Source organism: Hemiscyllium ocellatum, chromosome 20, assembly GCF_020745735.1.
Source record: "Hemiscyllium ocellatum isolate sHemOce1 chromosome 20, sHemOce1.pat.X.cur, whole genome shotgun sequence".
NCBI lineage: Eukaryota > Metazoa > Chordata > Chondrichthyes > Orectolobiformes > Hemiscylliidae > Hemiscyllium > Hemiscyllium ocellatum.
In genome coordinates this window covers 32,634,581-32,662,502 of record NC_083420.1, presented here as the reverse complement: position 1 = coordinate 32,662,502, position 27,922 = coordinate 32,634,581, and the positions used below count along the sequence as shown (strand labels likewise).

General features: G+C 39.2%; 1 protein-coding gene across 1 annotated transcript in view; it reads right to left on the bottom strand.

The window, feature by feature from the left end:
* Positions 1-458: 458 nt before the first annotated feature.
* drg2 (developmentally regulated GTP binding protein 2) overlaps positions 459-27,922 on the bottom strand; it is a 43,770-nt gene continuing 16,306 nt past the window's right edge. Inside the window, exons 7-13 of the mRNA XM_060840707.1 lie at positions 26,542-26,632; positions 19,758-19,855; positions 18,493-18,569; positions 16,148-16,236; positions 16,003-16,061; positions 3,822-3,875; positions 459-3,711 (exon numbers count right to left, since the gene is read on the bottom strand). Of these exons, the coding sequence (XP_060696690.1) occupies positions 3,625-3,711; positions 3,822-3,875; positions 16,003-16,061; positions 16,148-16,236; positions 18,493-18,569; positions 19,758-19,855; positions 26,542-26,632 (555 nt within the window). The 3' untranslated portion in view covers positions 459-3,624. The remainder of the gene's footprint in view (positions 3,712-3,821; positions 3,876-16,002; positions 16,062-16,147; positions 16,237-18,492; positions 18,570-19,757; positions 19,856-26,541; positions 26,633-27,922) is intronic.

The window sequence follows — 27,922 nt, the reverse complement described above, 5'->3', positions numbered from 1 at the left end:
TACAGAAGTCCAGAACCAAAGAATGGGAAAAATGTTTAATGTGAGAGTCAAGGGATGGTGGTTGGAAAGCTATATGATAATATACAGATAAGCAACATCATGAAAGGATTTAAATATTACAACTAAAACTTAAGATACATTGAGAGATAGAATAAGTGAAAGTCAGAAATGACTGAGCAGAACTGAATACAGATGGCAGAGTTTCAGATGATCTGAAATGGAAAATGAGGCAAACATGGCACACTGGAATATACGAAGACAAATTCTAGATTAGAGCGGTGCTGGAAAAGCACAGCAGTTCAGACAGCATCCGAAGAGCAGGAAAATTGATGTTTCGGGCAAAAGCCCTTCATCGGGAATAGAGCTCTGCCTCTATTCCTAATGAAGGGCTTTTGCCCGAGACATCGATTTTCCTGCTCCTCGGATGCTGCCTGACCTGCTGTGCTTTTCCAGCACCGCTCTAATCTAGAATCTGTTTCCAGCATCTGCAGTCCTTGTTTTTTTACCTACATACAAAGACAGAGATGACAAAAGCAAGAACGGGAATTTAATAGAAAATAGGCTGAGATACAGAAGAGGTGTGCAATTTTACAGAGGAGGAAGTAATTGATCTATGTAATGGAGGGGATATGGATTGAAAGGACAGCTTCAGATAAACTGTTTCGTCATCACCCTGATTTTATCATCATACTGTTTTAAACTGCGACAGTTGCTAGAAATGTGTGGGACTGCTGGCAAAATTGAGTTGTGGAAGGTCCAAAAGAGGAGATTTCAGTTGTCTCAATATTTAACTGGAAAAAACACAATGAGTAGCCACATTCAAATGAATACAGATGACGCAAATATTCAAGATAAATATATTATAGGTATAAACTGATTTATGGGCGGCACGGTGGCACAGTGGTTAGCACTGCTGCCTCACAGCGCCTGAGACCTGGGTTCAATTCCTGACTCAGGCGACTGACTGTGTGGAGTTTGCACGTTCTCCCCGTGTCTGCGTGGGTTTCCTCCGGGTGCTCCGGTTCCCTCCCACAGTCCAAAGATGTGCGGGTCATGTGAATTGGCCATGCTAAATTGCCCGTAGTGTTAGGTAATGGGTAAATGTAGGGGTATAGGTGGGTTGCGCTTCGGCGGGTCGGTGTGGACTTGTTGGGCTGAAGGGCCTGTTTCCACACTGTAAGTAATCTAATCTAATCTTTAAGCTTGATGTGCCTTCAAAAATAAAAATCAGTATTAGTCATCTTCAATTGTCTCAGACATAGCTATAGGTCTCTTTTTTAAACTGCAGTTCTAGATTCTAAGCATGCAAGCATAATTAACATTCAGCTAACCGGTAATACAATGACCACATTCATCCATTTACCCCAAATGTTGCACCAGTTCGCAACTAATGGTACCTTGAAGAATTATAATCAAATTGTCTCCTTTTCTGACTTCTTTTAATCTCTAGGGTACATGACATACGCATCACATAACTGAAGATTTATAGAGTGGAACCCAGTTTCCAATTTCCAAAGCTAAATGTTAAACAGACCAATGTGCAAATGAGAATATTTCTAGCAATGAATGACATTGATTGTCAATTTCAATCTCATGTGGGTAATATAATAAACTGTCCACTTACTCACCTTTGGACCAAAACCTAGTCTAAATAAAACCATAACTAAACAATTCAATTTGGATAAGAGAAAGACTGACAGATGGTGACATTTTTCAGTTACCTAGATTAAAACAAGATTACCTAACAAGATTAAAAACATAGGTTAGCTGCTCGTTTGTCCTATTGATGTGCACAATTAAAACTTTAATGTGCACATTTTCCTGAACCACAAGTCTCTAAACATTTAAATGATTTCACTATGGAGCAAACTGACATATATCATAAAAGGCACTGTAAATATGTAAAAGAATTTCTCAATAATATTTGCAATCTTGAAGATTCCAGAGAGATGACCCCTTAATATTCTTAGCTTTAGCAGAAGACTTGAAGCTGCCCTTCAGTTTGAAGTGCCTCACAATATTCTGCAGCCTATTGCGCAACCAGTCTATAGATAAACATAATTGTCATAATTTCACAAATAAAACAATAAAGCAAACCACTTTGGCGTGACCAAAATTACAGTCAATTTTTTAAATCACAGAAACAAGCAATTCGAATTTTGTAACATTCTGGTTTACTTATATCTCCAAAACTTTAACATTCAATCTCATTCCGAACAACATTTATCCATTTCTTTTTGCAAGATGATCAACTTAACTGCTTAAATCATTGTTGAGGTACGCTGATTATGAACAGAAGTCTTCTGGTTATATGTTCAAGGTGAATATTAAATATCCAACTCATCAACATTATCTATGCTTCTAATTTGTATAAAATCTCTTCTCAACCCTCTCTCTGGTGAACATATGTTTATTTCTGTCAGCTTTTCTTCAAAATGCACCTCAATCTCCTAGATTATCAATTTTCTGAACACTTGTCAGTGCAACAACAACCTTCTGACAATAGAATTCTCAAAGCTCCACAGCAAGTCCAATATATTGCTCGTCCAGTGATCCGTACAGAATTAGAATGTTTTCAAACTTATCAAGTATTTATGAGAATCATAGTTTAATCAATCTATTTAGTGTCAAATGCTGTTGTGCATTTATAATGATGCAGTTCAAAAGAAAAGCAGTGATAGAGAAAACCACAAACTCTGAGCACAGCTCATATTTTTCTCTTTTGACCAGTTGTCAAGCTTATACAGTTTTAAAATTGGGTACCAACTGAGTGCATGCAAACCATGTTGCTTATTATCCAGAGATTTCCTGGAAAGTGCAGTTATGTCTCTTGCAAGGACATGGTATAGACTTGGCAATGAAATCCTCCATTGGTTGAATAGTATGCTGATATTCACTGCTTCATCTCACAATGAATGTCTTAACTACCAAAGTGCCAATGTCAACAAATTGGAGATAAAGAAGAAAATTAAGGATTACACTTCGTTTTATGTGAAACTTTCAGGGAAGAAGTACAAATAGAAACAAAAAGGGACCAACTGGACAAATGCTTTTTGTTTTGTGAATTGGTATAGGAAGATGTAAGCTCTGATCTACAATATATATATATATTATGGAAAGCAAAGGGAATACCAAGTTAATTAAAGCACTTGATTAAACCTGTTACCCATACAACTGGATCTCATCTTCATTCGAACATAAAAATTTGAATTATTGTAGATCACACATTAGTTTTTGCAGTTATATAAGGAAACAAGACTGTTGAGAAAGTCAGGAAAGATTAACAACGGGAAATATTGTCCTCTGCAACACAGAAATATTGCAGTAATAAACTAATAGGATTTGCAAATAAAGGGGTGCTACTGTTTCAGCACGAGCCATGAAGTATAGTATTAGCCTTTATAGCTGGCACATGCTTTTGTTTTTAACAGTCTCCTTACTAGAATAGCAGAATCACAGTATATTTGATATGAAAGGGCTGCCAGAGCAAACCATTTCTATTGGCAGTTTAACACAATGTTTTCATTACAATTTTTAAATAGTCCATTTTCACATTGCCTGTCATGCAAGTGAAAGGGAAGGCTGGTGATATACTGCAGCTCATTGTGCAACATGGATCACTATTTATTTCTTGACGATTTGGATTACGTCCTCATGTTCCATTATGTGAGTCAGCCCCACTCGTTGAGGACTATACTTTGTGCTTGTTCCCTAGAATTAAGAGAAAGGATATTCTTCATGAGTGAAAAATTTTTTCAGAGGTGAGCAAATCTCAAAGTAGTGTAAATTTTCATTTCAATACACAATATCAATATACTCACCCATACAAGAGCATATTTAAACTGGCTTGCCAAAGTGCGATGAATTCGATGACACTATAACAGGAAGGTAAGAAAGTACATTTAAAGTCTTGCACACTGTTAGGTATTTAACACAGGTTAAGTCTACTGCTGATTCATTTTGGATCTTGCTCATTCAAAATAAAGTCAAATCAAAATCAAGGACAATGTGATGTAGCCTGCTTTGTGTTCTCTGAGCCAGCCACTTAGTAAAAATGGAAACAAAGAAAAGAAGTTTATTTACTTACAAACTAAGGATACCAAACCCGAAACGCCGCCAAGACTGAATCTGGTTCAGACTATGTGAAAGGTACATAAAGACACCCAAGCTCAGTCGTACTACTTGATGAGTCCAGTGTTGCAATGTTGGCAAATAGATAAGGACACAGGCCAGATCCAGAAGCAGAGCATGAGCAGACACACAACCAGTGCAGCATTTTCTGATATTTGAAAATAGCCTTGGTCAACCTACATCATCCAGACTTAATTGAGGAGATTCTGCAGATGTGCGCAATTTTTGGTGAAGACTATGCCTGTATAACCCGGGTTGGGTTGTGTGCTGTGCCAGTTAGGAATGTGACTATCTTCTAGAACACGAGGGGTAGCATGGTGGCTCAATGGTTAGCACTGCTCCCTCATAGCACCAGGGACCCGAGTTTGATTCCAGTCTTGGGTGACTGTCTGTGTGAAGCTTGCACATTTTCCGTGTCTGCATGGGTTTCCTCCAGGTGCTCTGGTTTCCTCCCATAATCCGAGGATGTGCAGGTTAAGTGGATCGGCTATGGTACATTGCACTGTAGTTTCCAGGGATGTGCGGGTTATGTGGATCGGCTATGGAGAATGCAGTGTTACAGGGGGTGGGCTGCTCTTTGGACAGTTGGTGTGGATAAGGTGTGCCAAAAGGTCTGCTTTCACACTATAGGGATTCTATATGTGAAAAAAAGACGATTCTTCATAAGGAAAATGGAGTGTTAAAGAATCCTGTGACTGAGTTTCATAACCTATGTGGATTACTGAGCTAATTCATAAAATTTATCTTGGTTATATCTGTTGAATCTATAATTTCTAATTATTGCAGTTCTTGGTTCTACAATCATGAAATGTTAGCTAAGATAGTATTTAGTGTTTGATTTGTTTGACTCTGGTATAGTAAAGAATTCTTATTTTTTTAAAATGTGAAATCTCTTGGTTTCATTCTTTTAGTAAATATCAAAGGTTTCAGATTTTGTTTTGAAACAGTTATTCATCTCTACCAAATTAGACAGAAAATTTCAATATCCATAATCACTATCTAAGAAAAACGAAGACTGTCATTAACAAAGCTTAGCCACTGAAGCCTCCTTACTGGCTTCATAAGGGACTTAATTCTCACCAAAAGGTCACCAAGTCACAAGAATACAGCAGCAAGTGTGTGGCATAACAGTGTATTAAACTCCCTCCTCCTCCACTGAATGGCTAATGCTTCTAAACAGTCAAATAAATTTGTTCCTAAGGGCATGGAAGGCATTCATTTTTCAATTTAAAAAAAAATGTAGGCAACTATATTTAAATTTCCCATTATAGGCAAATCAAACAATCTAGTAAACTGCAGAGATCACAGCTTTTGATATCGTTGGTCTTATTCGTCTGCTGTGCTTGTGATCACTGATTTAAATACCAGTTTAAAGCAAAATAATTGTTGCAGATTAAGATAATAAAGTTAGTAGTATGTAGGAGTGGTAGCGGGAAAGTGACTTGAAAATTAATAATAGTGTACCAAGTATCCCAAATTCACACCAACCATAAAATGACATGAATGGTACTTATAAAACAGACAAATAAATGGAGGATGTTCAGATTGGAGATATGAAGCATGTCAATAGCAGAGGAATGCCCAGTAGCAAAGATTGACAGGGAATGGGGATGTGGGCTAGATGCGTGACAGAAGCGTTAAAATAAATTATCAGAACTTAATAGAGATCACTAACATTGTGTACAAGTGCTCACTTTATAATCTGATTACATTTTATAATATAGTTGTTGCAGTAACTAACTTATTTGGCCTGTTCATTTAAGGTTTCCATTCAAATAGTATATATAGGAACATTCGCTTACAATTACATACTTCTGGCTATTCATAGCTGCTTTTAAAGTGATGCCATTTGGGGACAACTCCCAGCATCTTCCAAGTTACAGATCCCACTGGCTTTCTTCTTTTTGAAAATATTGCTTTGTAACTGCAACAAAATCTAATTTTGGGAATGCGAAATCATCACTGATTTCAAAATTATAGAGGCCACACTAGCTTAGCAGAAAAAGAATACTGATGCATTGAGGAAGTTACAGAGAAGAGAATGATAATTTCTGCAACTCACTCCAAATTATGAAGAGATATCTCCATTTGATCTCAAAACTAATCACTTTACAAGTGTCTCATTTAACTTACCATTTTCCATTAGTAAGCCTGAAAACTGACTATTGGTCGATGATTCAAACATGGCATCAAACCAATTTTAATTCTCAACTGCCACAGCATCACCATGCATACACTGATTAGTGACCAAAAGCAAAAATACTAAATATATTTCTTTTCAATTGCTGATTTGATCACTACTCTAATGGAAAGAACCTAACACTGACAAATTAACAACCACTTAGTACTTTAACAAATGAATACTCAGACGAAAACAAACATCAAACACTAGAAACAGAGCAATAGAATCCAATAGCATGTGAGTGAAATGCAGGAATTAAGACCTTTCAGGTACTTCCAACTGCATCATCATCATCATCATAAGATGCGAATGATTAACTTTGCCTCTTGAACCTAACATTGATGACAAAACTTCTCACTCTGCAATTAATGGATTAATGGTCCAGTGATCATTCACATTCGTTCGGCAGACTGCCAAATGAGAACAGTTTAGACAGACTAGCCCAGGAAGAGTAGGGACAAAAGAGCTGTAGAAACTTTCCAGCTTTGTTAAGCTAGCTATAGTTACATGATTTTGGAAAGCTGACAGGAATATTACAATAGCAATTCTTGGAGGTTTTAAAAGTTGTGGCAATGATGAAAGACTCACAAGGAAATGAGATAAAAGCTGCAAAACAAAAGATAGAGTACTATAGCAAAAGGACTGCATAATCAGAGACAATGATAACATAATTTGCAGTTCCAGCCATTAGATCCATATAGTGTTACACAATGAGGAGGAATATTATGCACAGATTCAATAAGTCTCTGAATTAAGAAAGAAAGGAACAAATGATACAAGTAGTTAGAAGTTTTTAGGCATGTACTAGACTTCAAAGCACTAACTAAATCTATAGGCCACCAATTAGTGGAAAAATATGATGGTGCATTTTTGCAGGAAATAACAGAGAAACCAAGACTTGCATTCATTTAAACTTTGTATCCACTGGATAACTTAAAGCTCTTTACAACCAATGAAAAACATTTGAAGTAATGTAGGAAATATGGAGGCAATTTGCATATAGCAGTCATTTAAAACAGCAATGTGATAATAGCATAAATTTGTATTTTTGTAAAATTGATTGGAGGACAAACATTGGCCAAGGCATAGGGATTCCTCCACTACTCTTTAATAATACCAAGGAATGTTTTACATTCTTTTGAGGACATGTGGACTTTGGTTTAAAGTCTTACTGAAATGACAGCATCTCTAACTGTGCATTATGTCCTCAGTGTTGGAGTGGAGGAGTCAGTTTTGATATCTGCATTCAAGACCTGGAATGGGCTTTGAATTTGGAACGTGTTGAAGCAGAGGCAAACATGCTTTCAATTTAGCCAATGCTGACATACAGAGGTGTGCAAACTGTAGACTGGTGATAAAGAGGAACTTTAATTATCCTAATACTGTATAGACTGAAACACTAATAAGGAAAAGGAAAGAAAGGGTGAAAAATTCTCTGAAGTGTGTTCAAGAATACTTTTCTAATCAGTATTTTGTCAATCCAATTGTTACAGAGGTATTTCTAGATTGAAGTACAAGGAATGAAGTGGGTCAAGTGAATCAACTGTCAGTAGGGAACACTTAGGGAAACTGATCATAGCGTCATAAGTTTTAGTTAATTGCAGAAAAAAGACCAATATGGTAAAACAATACTTCATTGGAGGAGACAATTTCAGACAGGTGGAAATGGATCAGGAAAATTTGAATTAGTAGCTTGGCAGCCAAAACTAAAACAAGTAATGGATTGTCTTTACTTGAAAGAAAAGTTTGGTGCAGTTAAGGAACATGCCCACGAGGATAGATAGCACAATAAATGCCAGAGATGTCTGCGTGACAAAATGGGGAAGAAGCTGAAGCAGAAAAAGGAGGCAGTTGAAAAACGTCAAATTGATAACATGTATTAACCTTTAGAAAGTTCATGAGTGAAGTGAAAAGGGAAATAAAAGCTGAGACTGGCATCTAACCTAAAATGAAATCTAAATGTCTTCACTACGTATAGAAATAACAAAATGGTATTAAGAGGAGGATGGGCCAATCAGAGCAATCATGTATGGACGAAGACAGCACAGCTGATGTAATAATCAAGTACTTTGCTTCCATCTTTAATGGAGAAGAAATTGCTGCCAAAGACAAAAAGTGAAACAACAGCAAATTGAAGTACTGGATGGACTAAACTAATAAAGTGGAAACATGAGGAAGATTTGCTTATTTGCCAGAACTGTATGAGAAGCATTTGAGGATTCTGATGGAAAGAAGGTTGAAAAAATTTGAGTTCCTGCTCATTAATGTCCATCCTCCTCAAATACAGACATGGTGACAAACCACTGGAGAATTGCAAATCTTATACCACTGTTCGACAATGCATTTAAGCTCCAAAAGCACTCAAGAGGCTTGACACCATTTAGGGCAAAGCAGCCGACTTGACTGGCACCATACCCACACTCATCTATTCTCTCTACCACCAACATTCAGGAGCACACTATCAAGAAATGCAGAAATTCAACAGGGAAGTCCTGTTACAACTTCATAGGCATTGATTGGGCCACAAATGGAAATATTGAGAGTGGTTCTGGTTGTCACTCTATTGGAAGAATAAGTGTGCACTGCAGAGGGTGCAGAGGAGATTCACCAGGATAGAAAATCTCAGTTATGAGGAGAAGACTGGATAGAATGTGGATGTAGGTTTGCTCGCCGAGCTGGAAGGTTCATATTCAGACATTTCATCACCATACTAGGTAACATCTTCAGTGAGCCTCTGGATGAAACATTGCTGATGATTCCTGCATTCTATTTATATGTTTGAGTTTCTTTGGGTTCGGCTGGATTTGTTTTCCCTGCAGCAGAGGAGGGTGAGTGGGGACCTGATTGAGGTATACAAATTTGTGAGATGCAGAAATAGGGTAGATCGTGAGAAACTTTTTCTCAGATGTATCTAAAACCAGAGGGCTTAAGTTTAAGGTGAGGAGTAAGTGGTTGAGAGGGGATCGGAGGAAAATAATTTCCCTCAGAGGATGGCAGAAAAATGGAACAAGGTGAGAAGGTGATGAAGGCAGGTACTCTTGCACCATTCAATTAGTATCTGGACAACACTTACAAAGCCAGGGCTCAATAGGCTATGGACTAAGTGCAGATAAGTGGGAATAGTATAGTTTGGTGTTTGTTGGCTAGTATAGATATGGTCTGAGGTGCTAAGGATAGATTCATAGAGCCTGTTTCTATGCTTTTTGATAGCACCTTCCAAACCCACAACTGCTTCCATCTAGAAAGACAAGGACAGCAAATAAATGGGAACACAACCACCTGCAAGTTTCCCCTCTAAGCCAATCACCATCCTGGATATATATTGCTGTTCCTTCAGTGTCACTGGGTCAAAATATTGGAATCCCCTCCCTACCATCACTGTGCATGTATCTATAGCAAAGGTTAAAGGAAGTTTACCACCACTACCATCTTCTCATGGGCAACCAGGGACAGGCAATATATTCTGGCCCAGCCAGAGATACTCACATCCCACGAGTAAATTAAACTGAAAGAAAAAGATGGAACCCAGCCACACGGTTTACAACAGTCTAGTCAGTTAAAGTCAGTGGTGGGAAATATTTGCAAATGACACAGAGGTAAAATTAATACAGTCACCTTGATAGCTGTGAAGTAATTATCAAAAGCTAATACAAACCTGTTAATGGTAAGTTGTGCTTAACTGACTTGATTAAGTTTATGATACAGTAACAGAGTGGGTTGATGAGGCTTCTGTGATGTAAATAGGCTTCCAAATTGCATTTGACATAAGTACCACATAACAGACTTATTAGCTCAATCGAGGTCTATGGAATAAAGAGAAAGTGGCAACTTGCCTACGACATTGACTGAATGACAGGGGACAGAACATGAAGCTGAATAGGTATTTTTTGGACTGGATAAATTTATATACAGTTACGATCTCAGTTCAAGTTATTACTGGACAAATCAGATTCCAGGCATACCTGGCCTGATAAATCATATTTTTATTTGTTTTGGTTTTAACAAAGTGCTGGAACATAAGCATGAATGCTGCAGATTTTGCTTTCACAATAAAATAGAAATTTATTAACAAGAAATGAAGACAGTTTGGATTATTTCATTTTATCTACTTACAATAAAAATTCAAAGATTGTTGAACAGTAAAAGTATAATACTATTAATCCCAAAATCTTTCTTTATAAACTGGAAAAAAATCAAAACAGCTTATTTAACACCCAAAACACCATCTGAATTACACTCACAACAGAGTCCCTGCATCTAATACCTGATTAATTTAAGTCACTTGTTACTTCAACATTTAGAAACTGATCCTCACACTATCTCACATTTGCTTCAATGTACTCAGCTTTATGCAATATCTTCACAGGTTTATCCCAACACTTCTGGTCTCGTATGAACGCTAATTCATCACTCTAAGGTAATCCAGTTCAATACAGATCATTCTGTATCATTCTATATCACAATCATCTGATCTTGACTTGGGTGTGCAGTACATAATTTCAAAAGTTCGAGGTGACACAATATTTCGACAAAGTTAAAAATCATACAACACCAAGTTATAGTCCAACAGGTTTGTTTGGGAGTATGAGTTTTCGGAGCACTGCTCCATCAGCGAGCTACCTGGTGTTGTGAAATTTTTAACTTTGTCTATCCCAGTCCAACAACATCATAACAAAATTTGGAAATATTGCAAACTATGATGAGGATAATTATAGACTTCAAGAGGACATAGAGAGACACAGGTGGAATGGGTGGAGATGTGGCAGATGAAATTAAATGCACAGAAGTGTAAAGTGATACTTTTGGTAGGGAAACTGAGGAGAGTCAAAATACAATAGAATATCTTGGACAATACATGCACAAATTGTTGAATGATTTGGAGATGCTGGTGCTGGACTGGGGTGTACAAAGTTAAAAAAAAATCACACAACACCAGGTTCTAGTCCAACAGGTTTAATTGGAAGCACGAGCTTTCGGAGCGCCACTCCTTCATCGGGTGGTTGTGGAGGACACAATTATAAGACACAGAATTTATAGCAAAAGTTTACAGTGTGATGTAACTGAAATTAAACATTGAAAAATACCTTGTTTGTTGAGTCTTTCATCTGTTAGAATACCATGATCGTTTCACATCTTTCATATGTAAATCACAAAACCTTTTCAAAAAAAGTTACATTCTCAGGTTAACTGTAACAATTAGTGTCAGCCCCTTGTGTTCCTTGTCTATGCCATATTGTTTAGACTGATTCTAATCTAAAAAGTGGATTCATGCAGTTTTTGAAAAAAGTACAATGTAACTCTGCAAGTACAAATTCACCCCAGAAACGTATATGTATATGTGTGCATGTGGATTTGTGTGTGTGTGTGTGTGTGTGTGTGTGTGTGTGTGTGTGGGGGGGGGGGGGGGTGGGGGGGGGGGTTGTGAGTGCCTGTGAGAGTGTATATATGTGTGTGAGAGTGTGTAAAGTGGTTGAAGCCTGTGAGAAGATGCATGTGAGTGTGTGTGTGTCTGTGCATATGCGTGCCTGTATTTGTATAGGTCTGTGTGTGTGTGTATAGGAGTGTCTGTGTGTGTGTGTATAGTGCAATGCTGGTTACCAGTAGTATGAAATGAATCCAAGGTCCAAGTTGAGGCCCTCCCTGTAGGTACAAAACTTAGCTATTAGCCTCTGCTTAGCTACTTTTTGCTGCTACCTGTCTCGAAGTCCACCTTGGAGGATTGGTTACCCGAATGTCCTGGACCACTGAAGATTTCCCCAACTGGGAGGGAACACTCCTGTCTGTTGATTGACGTGCGATGTCCATTCATCCTTTGCCGTAGCCTTTGCTTGGTTTCCCCAATCTACCATGCTTCAGGGCATCCTTGCCTGCAGCGTATGAGATAGACAACGTTGGCTGAGTCACATGAGTACCTGCCACGTACATGGTGGGAGGTGTCCCCACATGTAATGGTGGTATCCATGTCCACACTCTGACACGTCTTGCAGCGCCTACCATGACAGGGTTGTATGGCGTTGTCCTGAAAGCCGGGCAGTTTGCTACGAACAATGATCTGTTTGAGGTTTGGCGATTGTTGTGGGGTGTGGGGAAGGTCTTGGCGAGGTGCTCATCCTCATTGATAATGTGTTGCAGGTCACGAAGAACATGGTGTAGTTCTTTAGCTCCTGGGAAGTACTGGACAACGAATGATACCCTGTCAGTTGCAGCATGTGTCCGTCTCCTGAGAAGGTCATTGATGTGGCACGTCGGAAATGGTGGTCGATGACTTGAGCCTCGTACCCAGTTCTTATGAAGAAAGATCCCAAAAGGATTACGGATCACGAACCCACTCAAGTCGACCTACAACACAGACTACGCAGAGAAACTTTGCCACCGCACCTCTCGCAAACTCCTCAATCATCTCATTTCCCAATTCTACAGCCAGCGCCACAACTTTGAAATTCAGATAAAGTCCACACTCTCATCCTACGCTCAGGATACAGCAGTACAATTACGCGACATTGCCAAACAGACAAGGCGACGAAACTACACCACTTACATGTACACCAAGAACAAAAAACTGGAGAAACTTGGCATTCTCACCAGTAGTAGCAAAATCCACCCTGCAACCACAGTGGATAACACTATCACTGCGGGGAAGTCTATTATCAACTTATCAGACCACACCCTTCGACTGGAAGAGATTGAAATCCTGAGCAGGGGTCTCAACTTCTGCCCCACCACCAAAATGGACCCCTTGGCTCTTGTAGCAGAAACAGAGGAGTTCATCAGACGAATGAGACTCCGGGAATTCTTTCAAGGTGCCATCGAGCTCACTGACGAACTGGAACAGTCATCACAGGGATCTGTAGAGGAGCAATGAAAGGGGGTGTCAACTTGGATCCCACCGGAGGGCCGCTACCTTGGGCTTGACATGTATGCTCAAACCATCAGGAAATATATCAACACCAGATTCATCAGCCGTAGCCACAAGGTAGAGCAAAACATCACCCGCTCACAACTCAACGCCATCCAGGTTCTCAAAACCAATCACAACATTGTCATAAAACCAGCAGATAAAGGAGGTGCCATTGTCATTCAGAATAGAACACACTACTGCAAGAAAGTGTACCGACAACTGAACAACTAGGAACACAACAGGCAACTACCAGCTGATCCAACCAAAGAACACACCCGTGAATTAAGCACATTGATCAGGACTTTGAATCCAGTCCTTCAGAATTCCCTATGCATCCTCATCCCACGTTCATCTCTTGTAGGCGACTTCTACTACCTTCCAAAGGAACACAAAGCCTATACACCAGGACGCCCCATCGTATCAGGCAATGGGACCCTGTGTGAGAATCTCTCTGGATATGTTGAAGGCATTTTGAAACCTATTGTACAGGGGATCTCCAGCTTCTGTTGTGACACAATGGCTTTCTTACAGAGACTCAGCACCCACGGACCAGTTGAACTGGGAACATTCCTCATCACAATGGACGTTTCAGCACCCTACACCAGTATCCCCCACAATGACAGCATTGTGGCAACAGCCTCAGTACTCAACACTAACAATTGCCAATCTCCAAACACCGTCCTACAACTCATCTGCTTTATCCTCGATTACAATGTCTTCACCTTTGACAACCAGTTCTTCAAACACACACATGGAACAGCCATGGGGACCAAACTTGCACCCCAATATGCCAACATCTTCATACACACTTTCGAACAAGACTTCTTCTCTATGCAGGACCTCCAACCAACATTATACACCAGGTACATTGACGACATTTTCTTCCGCTGGACCCATGGCGAGGAGTCACTGATAAAACTACACAGTGACATCAACAAGTTTCATCCCACCATCAAACTCATCATGGACTACTCTCGCCTATCTGTCTCATTCTTGGACACATGCATCTCCATCAAGGACGGACACTTCAGCACCACACTCTACCGCAAACCCACAGACAACCTCACAATGCTACACTTCTCCAGCTTCCACCGAAAACATATTAAAACAGCTATCCTCTATGGAGAAGCCCTACGCATACATCAGATCTGTTCAGATGAGGAGGAATGTGAAGGGCACCTGGAAGTACTCAGGGATGCCCTCATAAGAACAGGATACGAGGCTCAACTCATCGACCGCTAGTTCCGACGTGCCACAGCAAGGAACTCAGGAGACAGACACGTGCTGCAACCAACAGGGTACCCTTTGTTGTCGATTACTTCCCAGGAGCTGAAAAACTATGCCATGTTCTTTGCGACCTGCAACACATTATCAAGGAGGATGAGCACCTTGCCAAGACCTTCCCCACACCTCCACTGCTCGCCTTTAAACAGCCACCAAACCTCAAACAGATCATTGTTCGTAGCAAGCTGCCTGGCTTTCAGGACAGCTCCATACAACCCTGTCACGGTAGGCGCTGCAAGACGTGTCAGAGTATGGACATGAATACCACCATTACACGTGGGGACACCTCATACCACGTATGTGGAAGGTACTCATGTGACTCAGCCAACGTTGTCTATCTCATACGCTGCAGGCAAGGATGCCCTGAAGCATGGTAGATTGGGGAAACCAAGCAAAGTCTACGGCAACGGATGAATGGGCCCGCACGACAATCAACAGACGGGAGTGTTCCCTCCCAGTTGGGGAACACTTCAGCAGTCCAGGACATTCGGCCTTGGACATTCGGGTGACCATCCTCCAAGGCGGACTTCGGGACAAACAGCAGTGAAAAGTGGCCAAGCAGAGGCTGATAGATAAGTTCCGCACCCCCAGGGAGGGCTTCAACTGGGACCTTGGATTAATTTCATACTACAGGTGACCACCATTGCACTGCATATACACACTCACAAACACAGACACACACAGGCACTCCTATACACATGCATACGCACAGACACGCACACTCCTGCAGAGAGACACTCCCACACTCACATGCACCCTCTCACAGACTTCGACACTCTACACTCACATACATACACATATACATTCTCTCTCTTTCTCACACAAATATACATATATGTTTGTGGGGTGAATTTGCACTTGCAGAGTTACATTGTACTTTGCTCAAAAACTGCCGGAATCCAAGTAAGACTCTGTTAACTCACTTTTTAGATTAGAATCAGTCTAAACATTATGGCACAGACAGGGAATACAGAGCGGGGGGCTAACACCTTCAACCAATTGTTACAGTTAACCTAAGAATGTAACTTTAAAAACAAAGTTTTATGATTTACACATGAAAGAAGTGAAACTATCATGGTATTCTAACAGACGAAAGACTCAACCAACAATCATGGTATTTTTCAATGTATAATTTCAGTTACATCACACTGTAAACTTTTGTTATAAATTCTGTGTCTTACAATTGGGTCCTCCACAACCACCTAATGAAGGAGCGGCACTCCGAAAGCTAGTGCTTCCAATTAAACCTATTGGACTGTAACATGGTGTTATGTGATTTTTAACTCAAACTGTTGAAGATAGATATTGTAAGATAAATTGAGAAAGTGGTTATAAAGACAAGGTGCCCAAGTGGGTAAACAGAGTGACAGGCTCCTTTCCTGAGACCACAATGATCACAAACTCAACCTGTGATTTGTGCTGAGATAGTTGACTTTAAGTAAGATGATGGAAGATTGCTATAACCTGAATTAAAGAGAAGATTTATCAGAAAGGTACTTCATCTTACCACATGTTCAACTGAAGCTGATCTTCTCATAATTATAGCACCCGAAAAATCTGGTCTTTCTGTTCAAAACAAAATTTCACAACGTTGTCTGAAGTGTTCACATACTTTTACAAAGCAAGTAATTCAGTGTCAAGTCTTCTCGTACCTCCTCTCTTTTTTGTGTAGATGCAGATTAGGGCAAGGTAGTCCCACAGCTTGTCAAGCAGATAATCCAAATTCAGTTTCATTTCACAGCTGGAGAGACAGACACATTATAAATAAACAACAAACATCCTGACAAGCTCATGAATTGAAAAGCTTTCATTTGGATCACTGTGTGGACTTTTCATTTCTCATCTTCAAACTGACTGAGAAACAAACAACTGAAGGCAAAACCTCTGAGCATCATTCAGAACTGCAAGTCTTGGACCAAGAGAATCCAGTAGAAGACATTTTACGTGTTCCACCCATTGGGAAGCCACATATGTAGAAATGTGAAATTCCATATTATAAGTATTTCACAGCTGCCAAAAATATTGAACACGGATAAGAACAGGCCATTTTTGAGCAGTTTTGAAGCTGTAATTAGATCAGCTGATCTACATTTCTATCTTCATCTACCCATGTTGTTTCCTTAGTCCTTAATACTGCTGCTTAATAGACGTCAGAGTTTAAAATTTTCAATGGACCTTAGCCTTGACAGATATTTTTGGGAGAGATCTCCAGATTTCCACTACTCTTTGACTGAAGAAATGCTTCTTTGACATTACCCATTAACAGATTAGCTTTAATTTTAAGATTACGCCTCTTGTTCTATTCCTCACCAGAAGAAATTGGTTCTCACTTTTCATCCAATTAATCACTTTAATCATCTTAAATATCTCAGTCATGACACCCCTTAAGCTTTTATACTCAAGGAAATACAAGCCATGATAATGTAACCTGTTTTTAAACATTAGCCTTTGAGCACTAACATAATTTTGACAAATCTGCACAACAACCCCTCCAAGGCCAAAATATCATTCCTGAAATGCAGTAACCAAAACTGAATAAAATATTCCAGATAGCACTGAACTAGCTTATTGTGCTACAGGTGTACAGACATTATTCTTTTGCATCACAGTTCCCATGTTATTAAAGCCAATATTCTATTACCCATTTTAATTTTCTACCGGTTCATAAGTGTTTAGCAATTTCTGTAACTGGACCCCTAAACCCCTTTGCAATGCACAAAATAATGCAACTGAATTAGCTGGGGAAGACAAAGGAACTTTGGATTAACTGTTGGCCCACTGGTTTTAGAATCAACCGTGGCAAAATAGTTTAATATAGTATTAACATTCAATGGCTAACTGCCCAATTGATCTTCTACTAGTACTACCACTGCTCCTACTGTTCTACTACTCTGCCACCTTGATGTCATAAATCTACCACAAAACATATGTATCCTCTCCTTGCACTCTGAAAGGACCATTCTCTGGATGGCTCTGGTTCATATGTCCAGCACTCTTAATGCCACTTTTTATCCATCAGCAGTTACCTATGAAACATAGGAAAGATGTATCACCTCCTTTCCAGGGCCTGAACTAATCCTTCCAGGTAGGATGTCACTCACTTAGTGGGTGGCACGGTGGCACAGTGGTTAGCACTGCTGCCTCACAGCGCCTGAGACCCGGGTTCCATTCCCGACTCAGGCGACTGACTGTGTGGAGTTTGCATGTTCTCCCCGTGTCTGCGTGGGTTTCCTCCGGGTGCTCCGGTTTCCTCCCACAGTCCAAAGATGTGCGGGTCAGGTGAATTGGCCATGCTAAATTGCCCGTAGTGTTAGGTAAGGGGTAAATGTAGGGGTATGGGTGGGTTGCGCTTCGGTGGGTCGGTGTGGACTTGTTGGGCTGAAGGGCCTGCTTCCACACTGTAAGTAATCTAATCAGTTCGTCTGACTTCATGTCCTTGCCTACAATGTGGTTTTTTGTTTGTCAGATAGATGCAGTGAACATTCCTATTCTGCTTCCACTTGTGATGTTGAGCTTCCAATCGTTTGCTACTTGAATACCCCATCCCACTCTCACAATTCCTTTTACCATTTCAGTTTTCTAGTATCCAGTTTTCTTCTTCTTTTCAAGAAATTCAATATCAAGATCTTTTGCTCTTAATTGTTATCCTCTGACTTCTGCTGGTGCTCATCTATGGATACTTCACAAGAACAGGATTGAGCTCTGATGATCCTCCACAATCAAACAGCTGCTAATATCACTACCTAACCTCAACAAAACAATGAACAGCTATTACGACATCAATAGATGACCAGGAACTATAAAAGTAAACAGTTAGGGATTTCTGTTCAGGATAAAGCATCATTTTACGATTCCTTGCAGCAGTCCAATGAGTCCTACCAATAATGTTTTCCATCATTCTGCAAGCCAGTAAAACAGAAGACTTTAATTTCTGTATAGCACAGTGTATACATTTGAACTGAGCAACGGCAAATGTAGATTTGTTTAAAAAGCTTACCTAATCACTACACTGTGCAACTGCCTTGCCAAACGGTCCACCTCCTCCAAGGAGATCTGGTCAATTTTATTATAAACCTTTTTATAGGCGAAGAAGAAGAAAAACACTATGATTGAAAACATGAAAAGACATTAAGCATTCACAATTCACAGCACTTACTATACATAGGTTTCAAGTCTGTTTTTTTTAACTGGCATTTTATAAAATGCTCAGAAATTGCATTTACTCAGTGCAACAAATTATCATCTCTGTAATTCCTGAGATTCTGTTACTCAGACGGATTGGGAATAAGCATTTATGAAATTTTAATAAAATCTGCCTTCACAATATTTTGATTATTAATAGAGAAATGGATAAACAAAGCATCTAACAAAATCTCCTCTCATCAACATAATATTCCCAGAGTAATTTTGCTGTTGCTTGTTGCCTCTAGTAAACAACTGTTGGCACATAGATCTCCACATATCATCACAGCTAAGTTCAAACTTGTCTTCACCCACTATTTATAGATTTTTTAAAAAATCAGAAATCCCTGGAAAGGAAGCAGGAGATTGAGGTCATATTAAGGTTGACACAATGAACATGATAGAACATGCACTACACAAATTCAATAGATGAATACAACTCAGCAGAAGAGCTACAAGTTATGAAAATTTTGCGGGATGCCTCTAATGTACAGTTACGAAGTTTACCATAGTTGATTTTTCACAAATATGTGCTCATACAATCTGATGCTTCTCAATTGGCTCATAATTTACAACTGCATTTTACTTTTTAAAATGTTTCTGAACAATTTTAAAGAACCTTGGTGACAAAGGATCTTAATGCAGAAAATTCAAGATGTAGATTTTAATACTTAAATAAATTGAGCAGATTATACTTTTTCTTCATAAATTCTCCAAATTAGTTTTTAAAATACATTGGGATAATTAATAGAGACAAGGGTCTCCTTATTTTGTTTTTCCTATGTTATTTAATTGTTCATAGGTATTTCAGGGGAGATGTCCAAAATTGCCCAAGGTCCTGTAACTACAGTGTGAAAGGTTTGGCCTCATTATTTGTACAGAAAAATACTGAGCTTCTGCTGTTTACCACTTTACAGTAAAATTAATCATTTGCAGACATGGTGGAGAACTTTTGTTCGTAAAAGAATTTTGTTTTCACATTACCTTTTCAGTACAGATTAGTTGCTAAAATGTACAAACAAAAAATTGCTTAAGCACTGTTAAAATTGAACATTTAAAGATTGTTTAAGTCTAACTTACATAAAGACAAGGCATGTGGACACGGTTTCCAACTACTACATCTATAAATTGGTCAGGAGATGCATCTTCCCTGAAGAGTACTTCAGCATTAAAGATTTCTCGATTGGAAATATTAAGGATCAAAAAATAACATTAATTTTTCTAATTAATGCTACAATTAAAACAATATTTAATTTCTGCTCAGTGCATTGCTGTTAGAAAATAGGATAAACAATAGTTTAAAAAAACATAAAAATTGTCCAGCCTGGTCACCATTAGGCAATCTCCTGGCGAACCTGGAAGGTAATGGTTCCAATCTTTTTAACATTCCAAATTGGAATTCCATGCCAGTTGGGACCAGTGGAGCAACCCACTACAAATTTGCCCATATGCTTGTGGGGCAGGGGAATGGTGTGACCTATTACCAATCTATCTTCCAGAGGTCTACTGTCCACAGATTGAAATTAGCCAAGTAAATAAGGAGGTAACCACAAAATTTAAATGTATTGGATTTTCAAAAATCATTCAACTAGATGCCACACAATAGGTTATTTAAAAAAAAATTAGATCTCATTCGATTAGGCGTTCATATTAACAGGGATTGAGAACTGGTGAATGGAAAAAAAAATCAGAACAAGAATAAATATTTTAGGTTACCAGGTGGTCACAAGGTTGGGGAGAAGGAGGTGGTACTGCAAGGATGAGGGTTTGGGATTGAGCTCTGTACTACCTTTATCAATTATGTAGCTGAAGGGACTAATGTATCCAGGTTTGCTGGCAGTAGAAATTTAGATAGAAAAATAGGTCACTAAGAAAGCAAATGGACTGCAAAGTTATATAAATAGATTATATAACTCGGCAGAAACATGTCAGAAGGAATATAACATAGGGAAGCGTGAAGTTATCCACTTTGAAAGAAAAAAAAAGAAAAACAATTTTTCTGAAATATCAAGAAATTAGAAAACATTGGTACAGGGATCTGGAAGTCTCTATACAATAATCACAGAAGCTTAACATGCAGACACAGCAAGGAATTAGTAAAATACGCTAAATGGTATATTATAGCCTTCACGAGAAAGGGAGTAAGGGAACTCGGAACGTACGAAGTGAAGAAATCTTATTTTGTTGTATCGGGTGTTGATGAGACCGCAGCTAGGTAATACTGCATACAATATTAGCCGTGGTGGGGGAGTCCACAAAATATTCACTAGACTGATTCGGGGGAATGAAAGGTTTGTCCCCTGAGGAGAGATCAGGTAGACTTGACCCATAATTTAGAAGAATGGTGTGATATCAATGAAGTATATACAATTTTTGAATGATTTGACAAAGTAGTTGCTGGAAGTCTGGTCATTTAGGTCACAGATAAGAAGAAATTACAGAAATTCATGCAATGTAGATCGTTCAAATTTTCTTTACTTCAGGATGCAGGGGATCAGGCATCAAATATACTGAAGACAAGGCTTGATACATTTTTGGATGCTAAGTAAATTAAAGGCTAAGGGAATGGTGCAACTGAAGCAGATGAGCAACATACTTGCACTGAATGGTGGAACAGGTTTTAAGGACACAATGCTACTATTTGTTAGGTTCTCCAGACATCTCTTCTGGTTTGGCTATTAAGAAACTACTAAATATCATGTTTCTTGGACTTTCATTCTGTGCATGCAATATTTTGTTAATCAGATATTCAGGCAATGGGTATGAGACAAGTAACACAATTGCACTGACCGTATGTAGTAGAAAAACATTAAGAAGCACCCAGTTAGTCAACAGTGTTACAAAATTCTGTATGAAAACCATTTCACAAACAACTAACATATTTAGGGAGGAACATACAATTCAAATCTAACTTGTAAAAATAAAATTCCCAACATCCAGAATTGGGAAATCATGATTTGGAGGTGCTGGAGATTGGACTCGGGTGTAAAAAGTTAAAAATCACACAACACCAGGTTATAGTCCAACAGGTTTATTTGGAAGCACTAGCTTTTGGAGCATTTCTCCTTCATCAGGTGGTTGAGGTGCATAAGATTGTAAATCACAGAATTTACAGCAAAAGTTGACAGCGTGATGCAACTGAAAGCGTATATTGAAGAAGACCTGGATTGTTTGTTAAATCTCTCATCTGTCAGAATGACCATGTTGGTTTCAGTTTTTTCATATGTAAATCCCAGAATTTTTATTTTTTTAAAAAAGTTAACATTCTCAAGAGAACTTTAGCAATAGGTGCCATGGTGGCCCAGATAATGCATTGAAGGTATGAGGTGCCCTCTGTGAGGCTGTCTGTGCCCCAATGTTCAAACTGATTCTATTTATAAAAGAGGAATTGATAGAATCTTACATGGATTCATGCAGTTTTTCAGTAAAATAAAATGTAATTCTGCAAGTACAAATTCACCCCATAAACTTTTATGTGCGTGTGCGCGCTGGTGGGGTGGGGGGTATGAGTGTGTATGCGTGAGAATGAGCGTGTAAAGGGATATAATCTGTGAGAGGGTGCACGTATGGTGCGTATGTGTGAGCACGAGAGAGAGCTTGTGTATGAGAGGGCCGTGTGAGCGTATGGGTCTGTAGGAGTGTGCGTATGCGAGAGTGAGAGCATGTAGTGCAATGGGGTCACCTGGAATGTGACATGAACCCAAGGTCCTGGTTAAGGCCATCCTCATTAGTATTCCTGAAGAAGGGCTTATGCCCGAAACGTCGAATCTTCTGTTCCTCGGATGCTGCCTGACCTGCTGCGCTTTTCCAGCAACACATTTTCAGCTCTGATCTCCAGCATCTGCAGACTTCACTTTCTCCATCCTCATTAGTACCAAACCTATCAGCCTCTGCTCGGCCACTTTGCGTTGTTGCCTCTAAACCCCATTTTTAGAAATAGAATCAGTCTGAATATTGGGGCAGCCTCATACAGGGCACCTCACACCTTCAATGCCTTATCTGGCTGACCTATTATTCACTTGAGACTGTAATTTAAAAAAAAAGTTCTAGGATTTATATATGAAAGAATTGAAATCAACATGGTCACTTTAAAAGATAAGAGACTTAAACAATCCAGGTCTTTTTCAATATATAATTTCAATTGCATCACGATGTAAACTTTTGCTGTAAATTCTGTGTCTTACCATCTTATACTCCACAACCACCTGAAGGAGCAGCGCTCTGAAAGCTAGTGCTTCCAAATGAACCTGTTGGATTATAACCTGGTGTTGTGAGATTTTTAACAATTGGGAAGGCTATCAAAACTAAGGATGGAAGTGAGATTTTACTACAAGGTATTTTATATCGATTTTTTCAAAAAAATCATAGATTCTTAGTGTCACTGGTGAAGCTAACCTTAATTTTCCATTCAAAAATGCCTGAGATAGTGCTAAACTACCATCCTAAAACACAACTTAGCTCTTTTTTTTTGGTTTTCACATGATGTGGATGTTGCTGACTACATTATTGCTCTTTAGACTCCCTTCAGGAGGTGGCTCTCTGCTTTCTTAAACTGTAGACCTTGAGGGTACGTATATCAACAGTGCTGTTAGGAAGAGAGTTCCAGGATTTTGAACTAGCTATAATGAAGAAATGGCAATACAGTTCACAATCAGAATGGTGAGTAGCTTGGAGGAAACTTGCAGTTTGCTTGCCCTTCCAGATTATAGAGATCACATTTTTGGAATATACAGTCACGAAGCCTTGGTGAATTGCTACAGTGGAACTGAAGTTGCTCTTGGTTCTGTTCGGATTTTAACTCACCAATAATGAAAGAATAGTGATATATTTCAAAATCCAAGATGGATTAATTTGTAGGTGTGGTATTACAATAAATCTGCTGCTCATGTTCTTCGGGTGAGAGAGGTTGCAGGATTGGGTGGTGTTCTTGAAAAAGCCTTGGCAAGTTGCCACTGAACATCTTGCAGATGATACATGCTGTAGGCACAGCAAATGGACTGAATGTTTAAGACTGAGCAATGTGGGCTTCAAGGTACTAGACGGTGTTGAGTGGAAAGCTATCGGGACTGGACTCACACAGACAAGTGAAGTGCGGTGGAAAAGATTTGAGAAGTCAGTCAGCAGTGCCACTGTAGAATACCTAGCCTCTGACATGCTCTCGTAGCCACAAAAGTTTATCTGGTTAGCTTAGTAAAGGTTCTGGTCAATGGTAATCCTGCAGGAAGCTAATGGTGGGAAATGTGATGGAGAGGTGGTTAGACTCTTACTTATTGGAAATAGCAGTTATTCACTTATGGGACATTGGCGTCGCTGGCTGGGCCAGCATTTAGATTCACAGGGATGTACAGCACGGAAACAAACCCTTCGGTCCAACTTGTCCATACTGACCAGGTATCCCAACTTAATCTCGTCCCACCTGCCAGCACCCAGCCCATATTCCTCCAAACCCTTCTTATTCATATACACATCCAGATGCCTTTTAAATGTTGCAATTGTACTAGCCTCCACCACTTCCTCTGGCAGCTCATTCCATACACGTACCACCCTCTGTGTGAAAATGTTGCCCCTTAAGTCTCTTATATACCTTTCCCCTCTCACCCTAAACCCATGCTCTCTAATTCTGGACTCCCCAACCCCAGGGAAAAGACTTTGTCTATTTATCCTATCTACGTCCCTCATGATTTTACATTTATTGTTCCTTCCCAAGCAATCTTCTGGAGGTCTGTTGTCTTAAGACTAAAATTAGCACAGTAAATAAGGAGGTAACCACAAAATTTAAATGTATTGGATTTTCAAAAATCATTCAACTGTGTGTGTCGCCATAGTCTTACCAGACCATTAGGGCTGCTCTCTTATTAGGGAGAACCTGAGGGCCACCACCACACCTCAGGCGAGGGAAGAGGTTGAGAAGGAGAATCCTTCATGGAAACCGCAAACTAGTGATGTGAATTGAACCCATGCTGTTGGCATCACATTGCTCTTTAAAGAACAATCCAGCCAACTGAGCTAAACCGATTCCCCACTCAACAAGATGCCACACAAGACGTTATTATGAAAGAGTTAGATCTCATTGGATTAATAGTACATCTCAACAGGGACTGAGAATTGGTGAATGGAAGAAAGAAACAGAACAAGAATAAACATTTCAGGTTACCAAGTGGCCATAAGGTTAGTGAAAGGGGTGGTACTGCAAGGATGAAGGTTTGGGATTAAGTTCTGTAGTACCTATATCAAGTACCTTGTTGAAGGGACCAATGTGTCCAAGTTTGCTGGCAGTAGAAATTAAATGGAAAAATAAGTTATTAAGAAAGCAAATGTTAACACCTTGAGAGGGTGGTGGTAAACTGCCTTCATGATCACGTGCCATAGGTAGACCCTCAATATTATTAGGAAGGGAATTGATCGACCCAAAAAGAGATGTTGTCGAGGTCTTACAATGTGTACACGGTTTCATTTTCTCAGGAATTGGAAATAGATTGATCAGTACTTTAATGTTGCTAAATTTACAACTCTTAATTTGAACTGAAATTATACAAAAAACTTTTTTTTTTACCAGGTATTTTGTTTTCAAGCAGAAATTAGACTGGAATTGGTAATTTAACTCAGAGGTCACAGGGAGGTCGGAGCAAAAAAATGAAAAAGTTATGTTACTCGGTGAGCATTTTGGAGCAGATAGCTGAGGAAAGGAGCTTTATGTTTAAATCTGACGCGTTGTACCAAGCATATAAGTTTAATAATGGGCACCTAAAATGACAAGTCTTTACTAATATTAAAATCCCTTATGGTGAAAAATAATTTACTCTTTCTTCAGATTGAACTTTGATTGAATAAATTTCTAAACTTAGTGAATCAATCACTGGATTACCATATTAATTTTTCTTCATTTTCAAGGAGTGAAAAGAGAAACAAAGAATGTTTGAGTGCTAGGGTGATTGAAGAGCCTTCATTCCCAATAACTAATTTTCCTGAAAATACCAGTCTTAGGATATCTCTTGCACAAGTCAGAAGATTCTGGCTTCAAGTTTCACTCCAGTATTTTAAGCACAATCTCCACTCTAGTGCGGTAATGAGCGAAGTCTGAACTGACAGTGTAACTTGGATAAAATATTAAACGAAGATCCCATATGGTCTCTCAGATGGATGCAGAAAATCCAAAAACATTGTTTTAAGCAGAGCTGAGCAGTCCTTCAATTTCCATGAGCTAATATTTATCTTTCCATCAACAAATCATCAGTTAGTTCAACACAGCCCACAGGATCTTGCTGTGTGTACGTTGGTAGCCATATTTTATACTAAAAAGACTACACCCTCATACAGTACTTTATTGGTAGCAAAGGACTTCAAAAAGTCTGGATAAAGTGCCACTATACAAATGCAAGTCTTTCCAAACAGGAACACTGGCAGCAGCAGTGGCATAAAATGTAAAATTATCATGTCTAAATCTATACCCGGACTCATCACACTCACTTCTAATCTTTGTCAATGCTACAAATTCATCTGTCCCTATCTTCCGTCCTGAGCATCCCCTTTTAATGGCATTCAAAACCTGCAGCTGTTCCTTCAACTCACTGAAATCCCATCCTCAAAAAAATGCCTCCACATTTTCCAAGATCCATCCGACAAACACAGTTCTTTGAATAAACTTCATCCCACACTTGCATTACTTTCTTCTTCTGACTTGGTGCCCATTGTTTTCCTTTGGATCTGTAAAGTGCTTCGCTATTATCTTTTACATTAAATGCTCAGAGTGATATGGCTTCTTAAACAAGAAGTATTTCTTCACAATCACAGATAAAAAACATCAAGGAAAATCTTTCTTATAAAACACAGATTTCTGCATTTCTCTCTGCAGGCCAAAGGATACTGTATTCATGCAAGATGAGTTGTACTAATTTTTCAGAACATTGTGTCAATGTAACTGTTGAGTTGAAAGAAATCCCGCCGCCTTTCTTTGGCTGAAAGAAGTAAAGTCAAATATAAGTTCACAAACATAACCTGAAAATACATAACAATTGAAAAAATACTATGAACTACATATTTTAATCAACGTTAGGAATGCATAACATTAGAATGAGTGTTTCTAACACAAACAACATTCTTGTTACAATTTAGACAGCAAGTTGCTACTTTCTCAGAGTTGATGCTGGTTTTGTATACTAGTGGGGAATTGCGGCTGGGTCAGACATAATTTTAACTCCTGAGCCTGGAACGTAACGAGGTTGCTTCCTCATTGGTGGCTGGAGACTAATCGGGAAGCAGTTCTGCTAACTAATCTTCATGCTGAAGCTTTACAATATAACATCTCAGGAAAAGAGGGCAGATGAGGGAAAAAAAGCCAATGGAATTGGGGGTGGGTGGGAAGACTTGAATTGTGTATGTATGGACTTATTGTTTTACTTGCACATGGGGATGTCTGACCTGTGCATATTTGAGGGGCACCTTCAGCTTCAAAACACTGGAATCCCTACAATAGTGACAAAAAAAATTCACAATTCTTGCAACCAAATGCAGAATGGCATTATAGTGGCGCTAATTATTGATCCACTTACATGAGCACTGTCCTACACTCAGAATGGTCCTTCTTGAAACGAAGGGATAAACTAGACTCCATACTTGAAACAGTGTTGCCAAATGTTGTTGCCGGAGGCGGGGGGGGGGGGGGGTTGAATTAGGAGAAGTGCCCAAAGTACTTGATTCGTGTTTGGAACACAGAAAGGAATAGAGAGGTCGACTGGTTAAGAGGTAGTCAGATAGGTGGCATGAAAAGACTAAAACTTTTACGAGCAATATTAGAAGGATAGAAGGGTAGCTAGCGCACACACAAAGCTCAAATCAGAATGCAGATGGCATGGAAAGCAATGAAAGCAACAGAAAGTTGGGTGAGGAAATGCAGTGTTTTTAATTCAATACAATGGGAACAAGAAGCCAATGTGGAATGGACATGAAATCAGCACTGAAGCTTTGGCATTTGAGGGTGAAAGAAGTCAGTTGGAGCAATCACATCCAGATCTGACAACAGCATGGATAAGGTTTTTGTGATGGAAGGTAAAGTAGCTTTAGTCTTTTTTCAATAATGTGAGCAGTCACAAATAAAGACACTATATATGTTCAAAATATTATCCAGAACACACAGCTAATATCAAGCTTCTCAACCACTTGTTTACATGGTCTAATTTCCATTTATTCCTCATTCATTCCTCACTGACTATATTTTGTCAATGGAAACTTTTTATGTTTGGATAGGT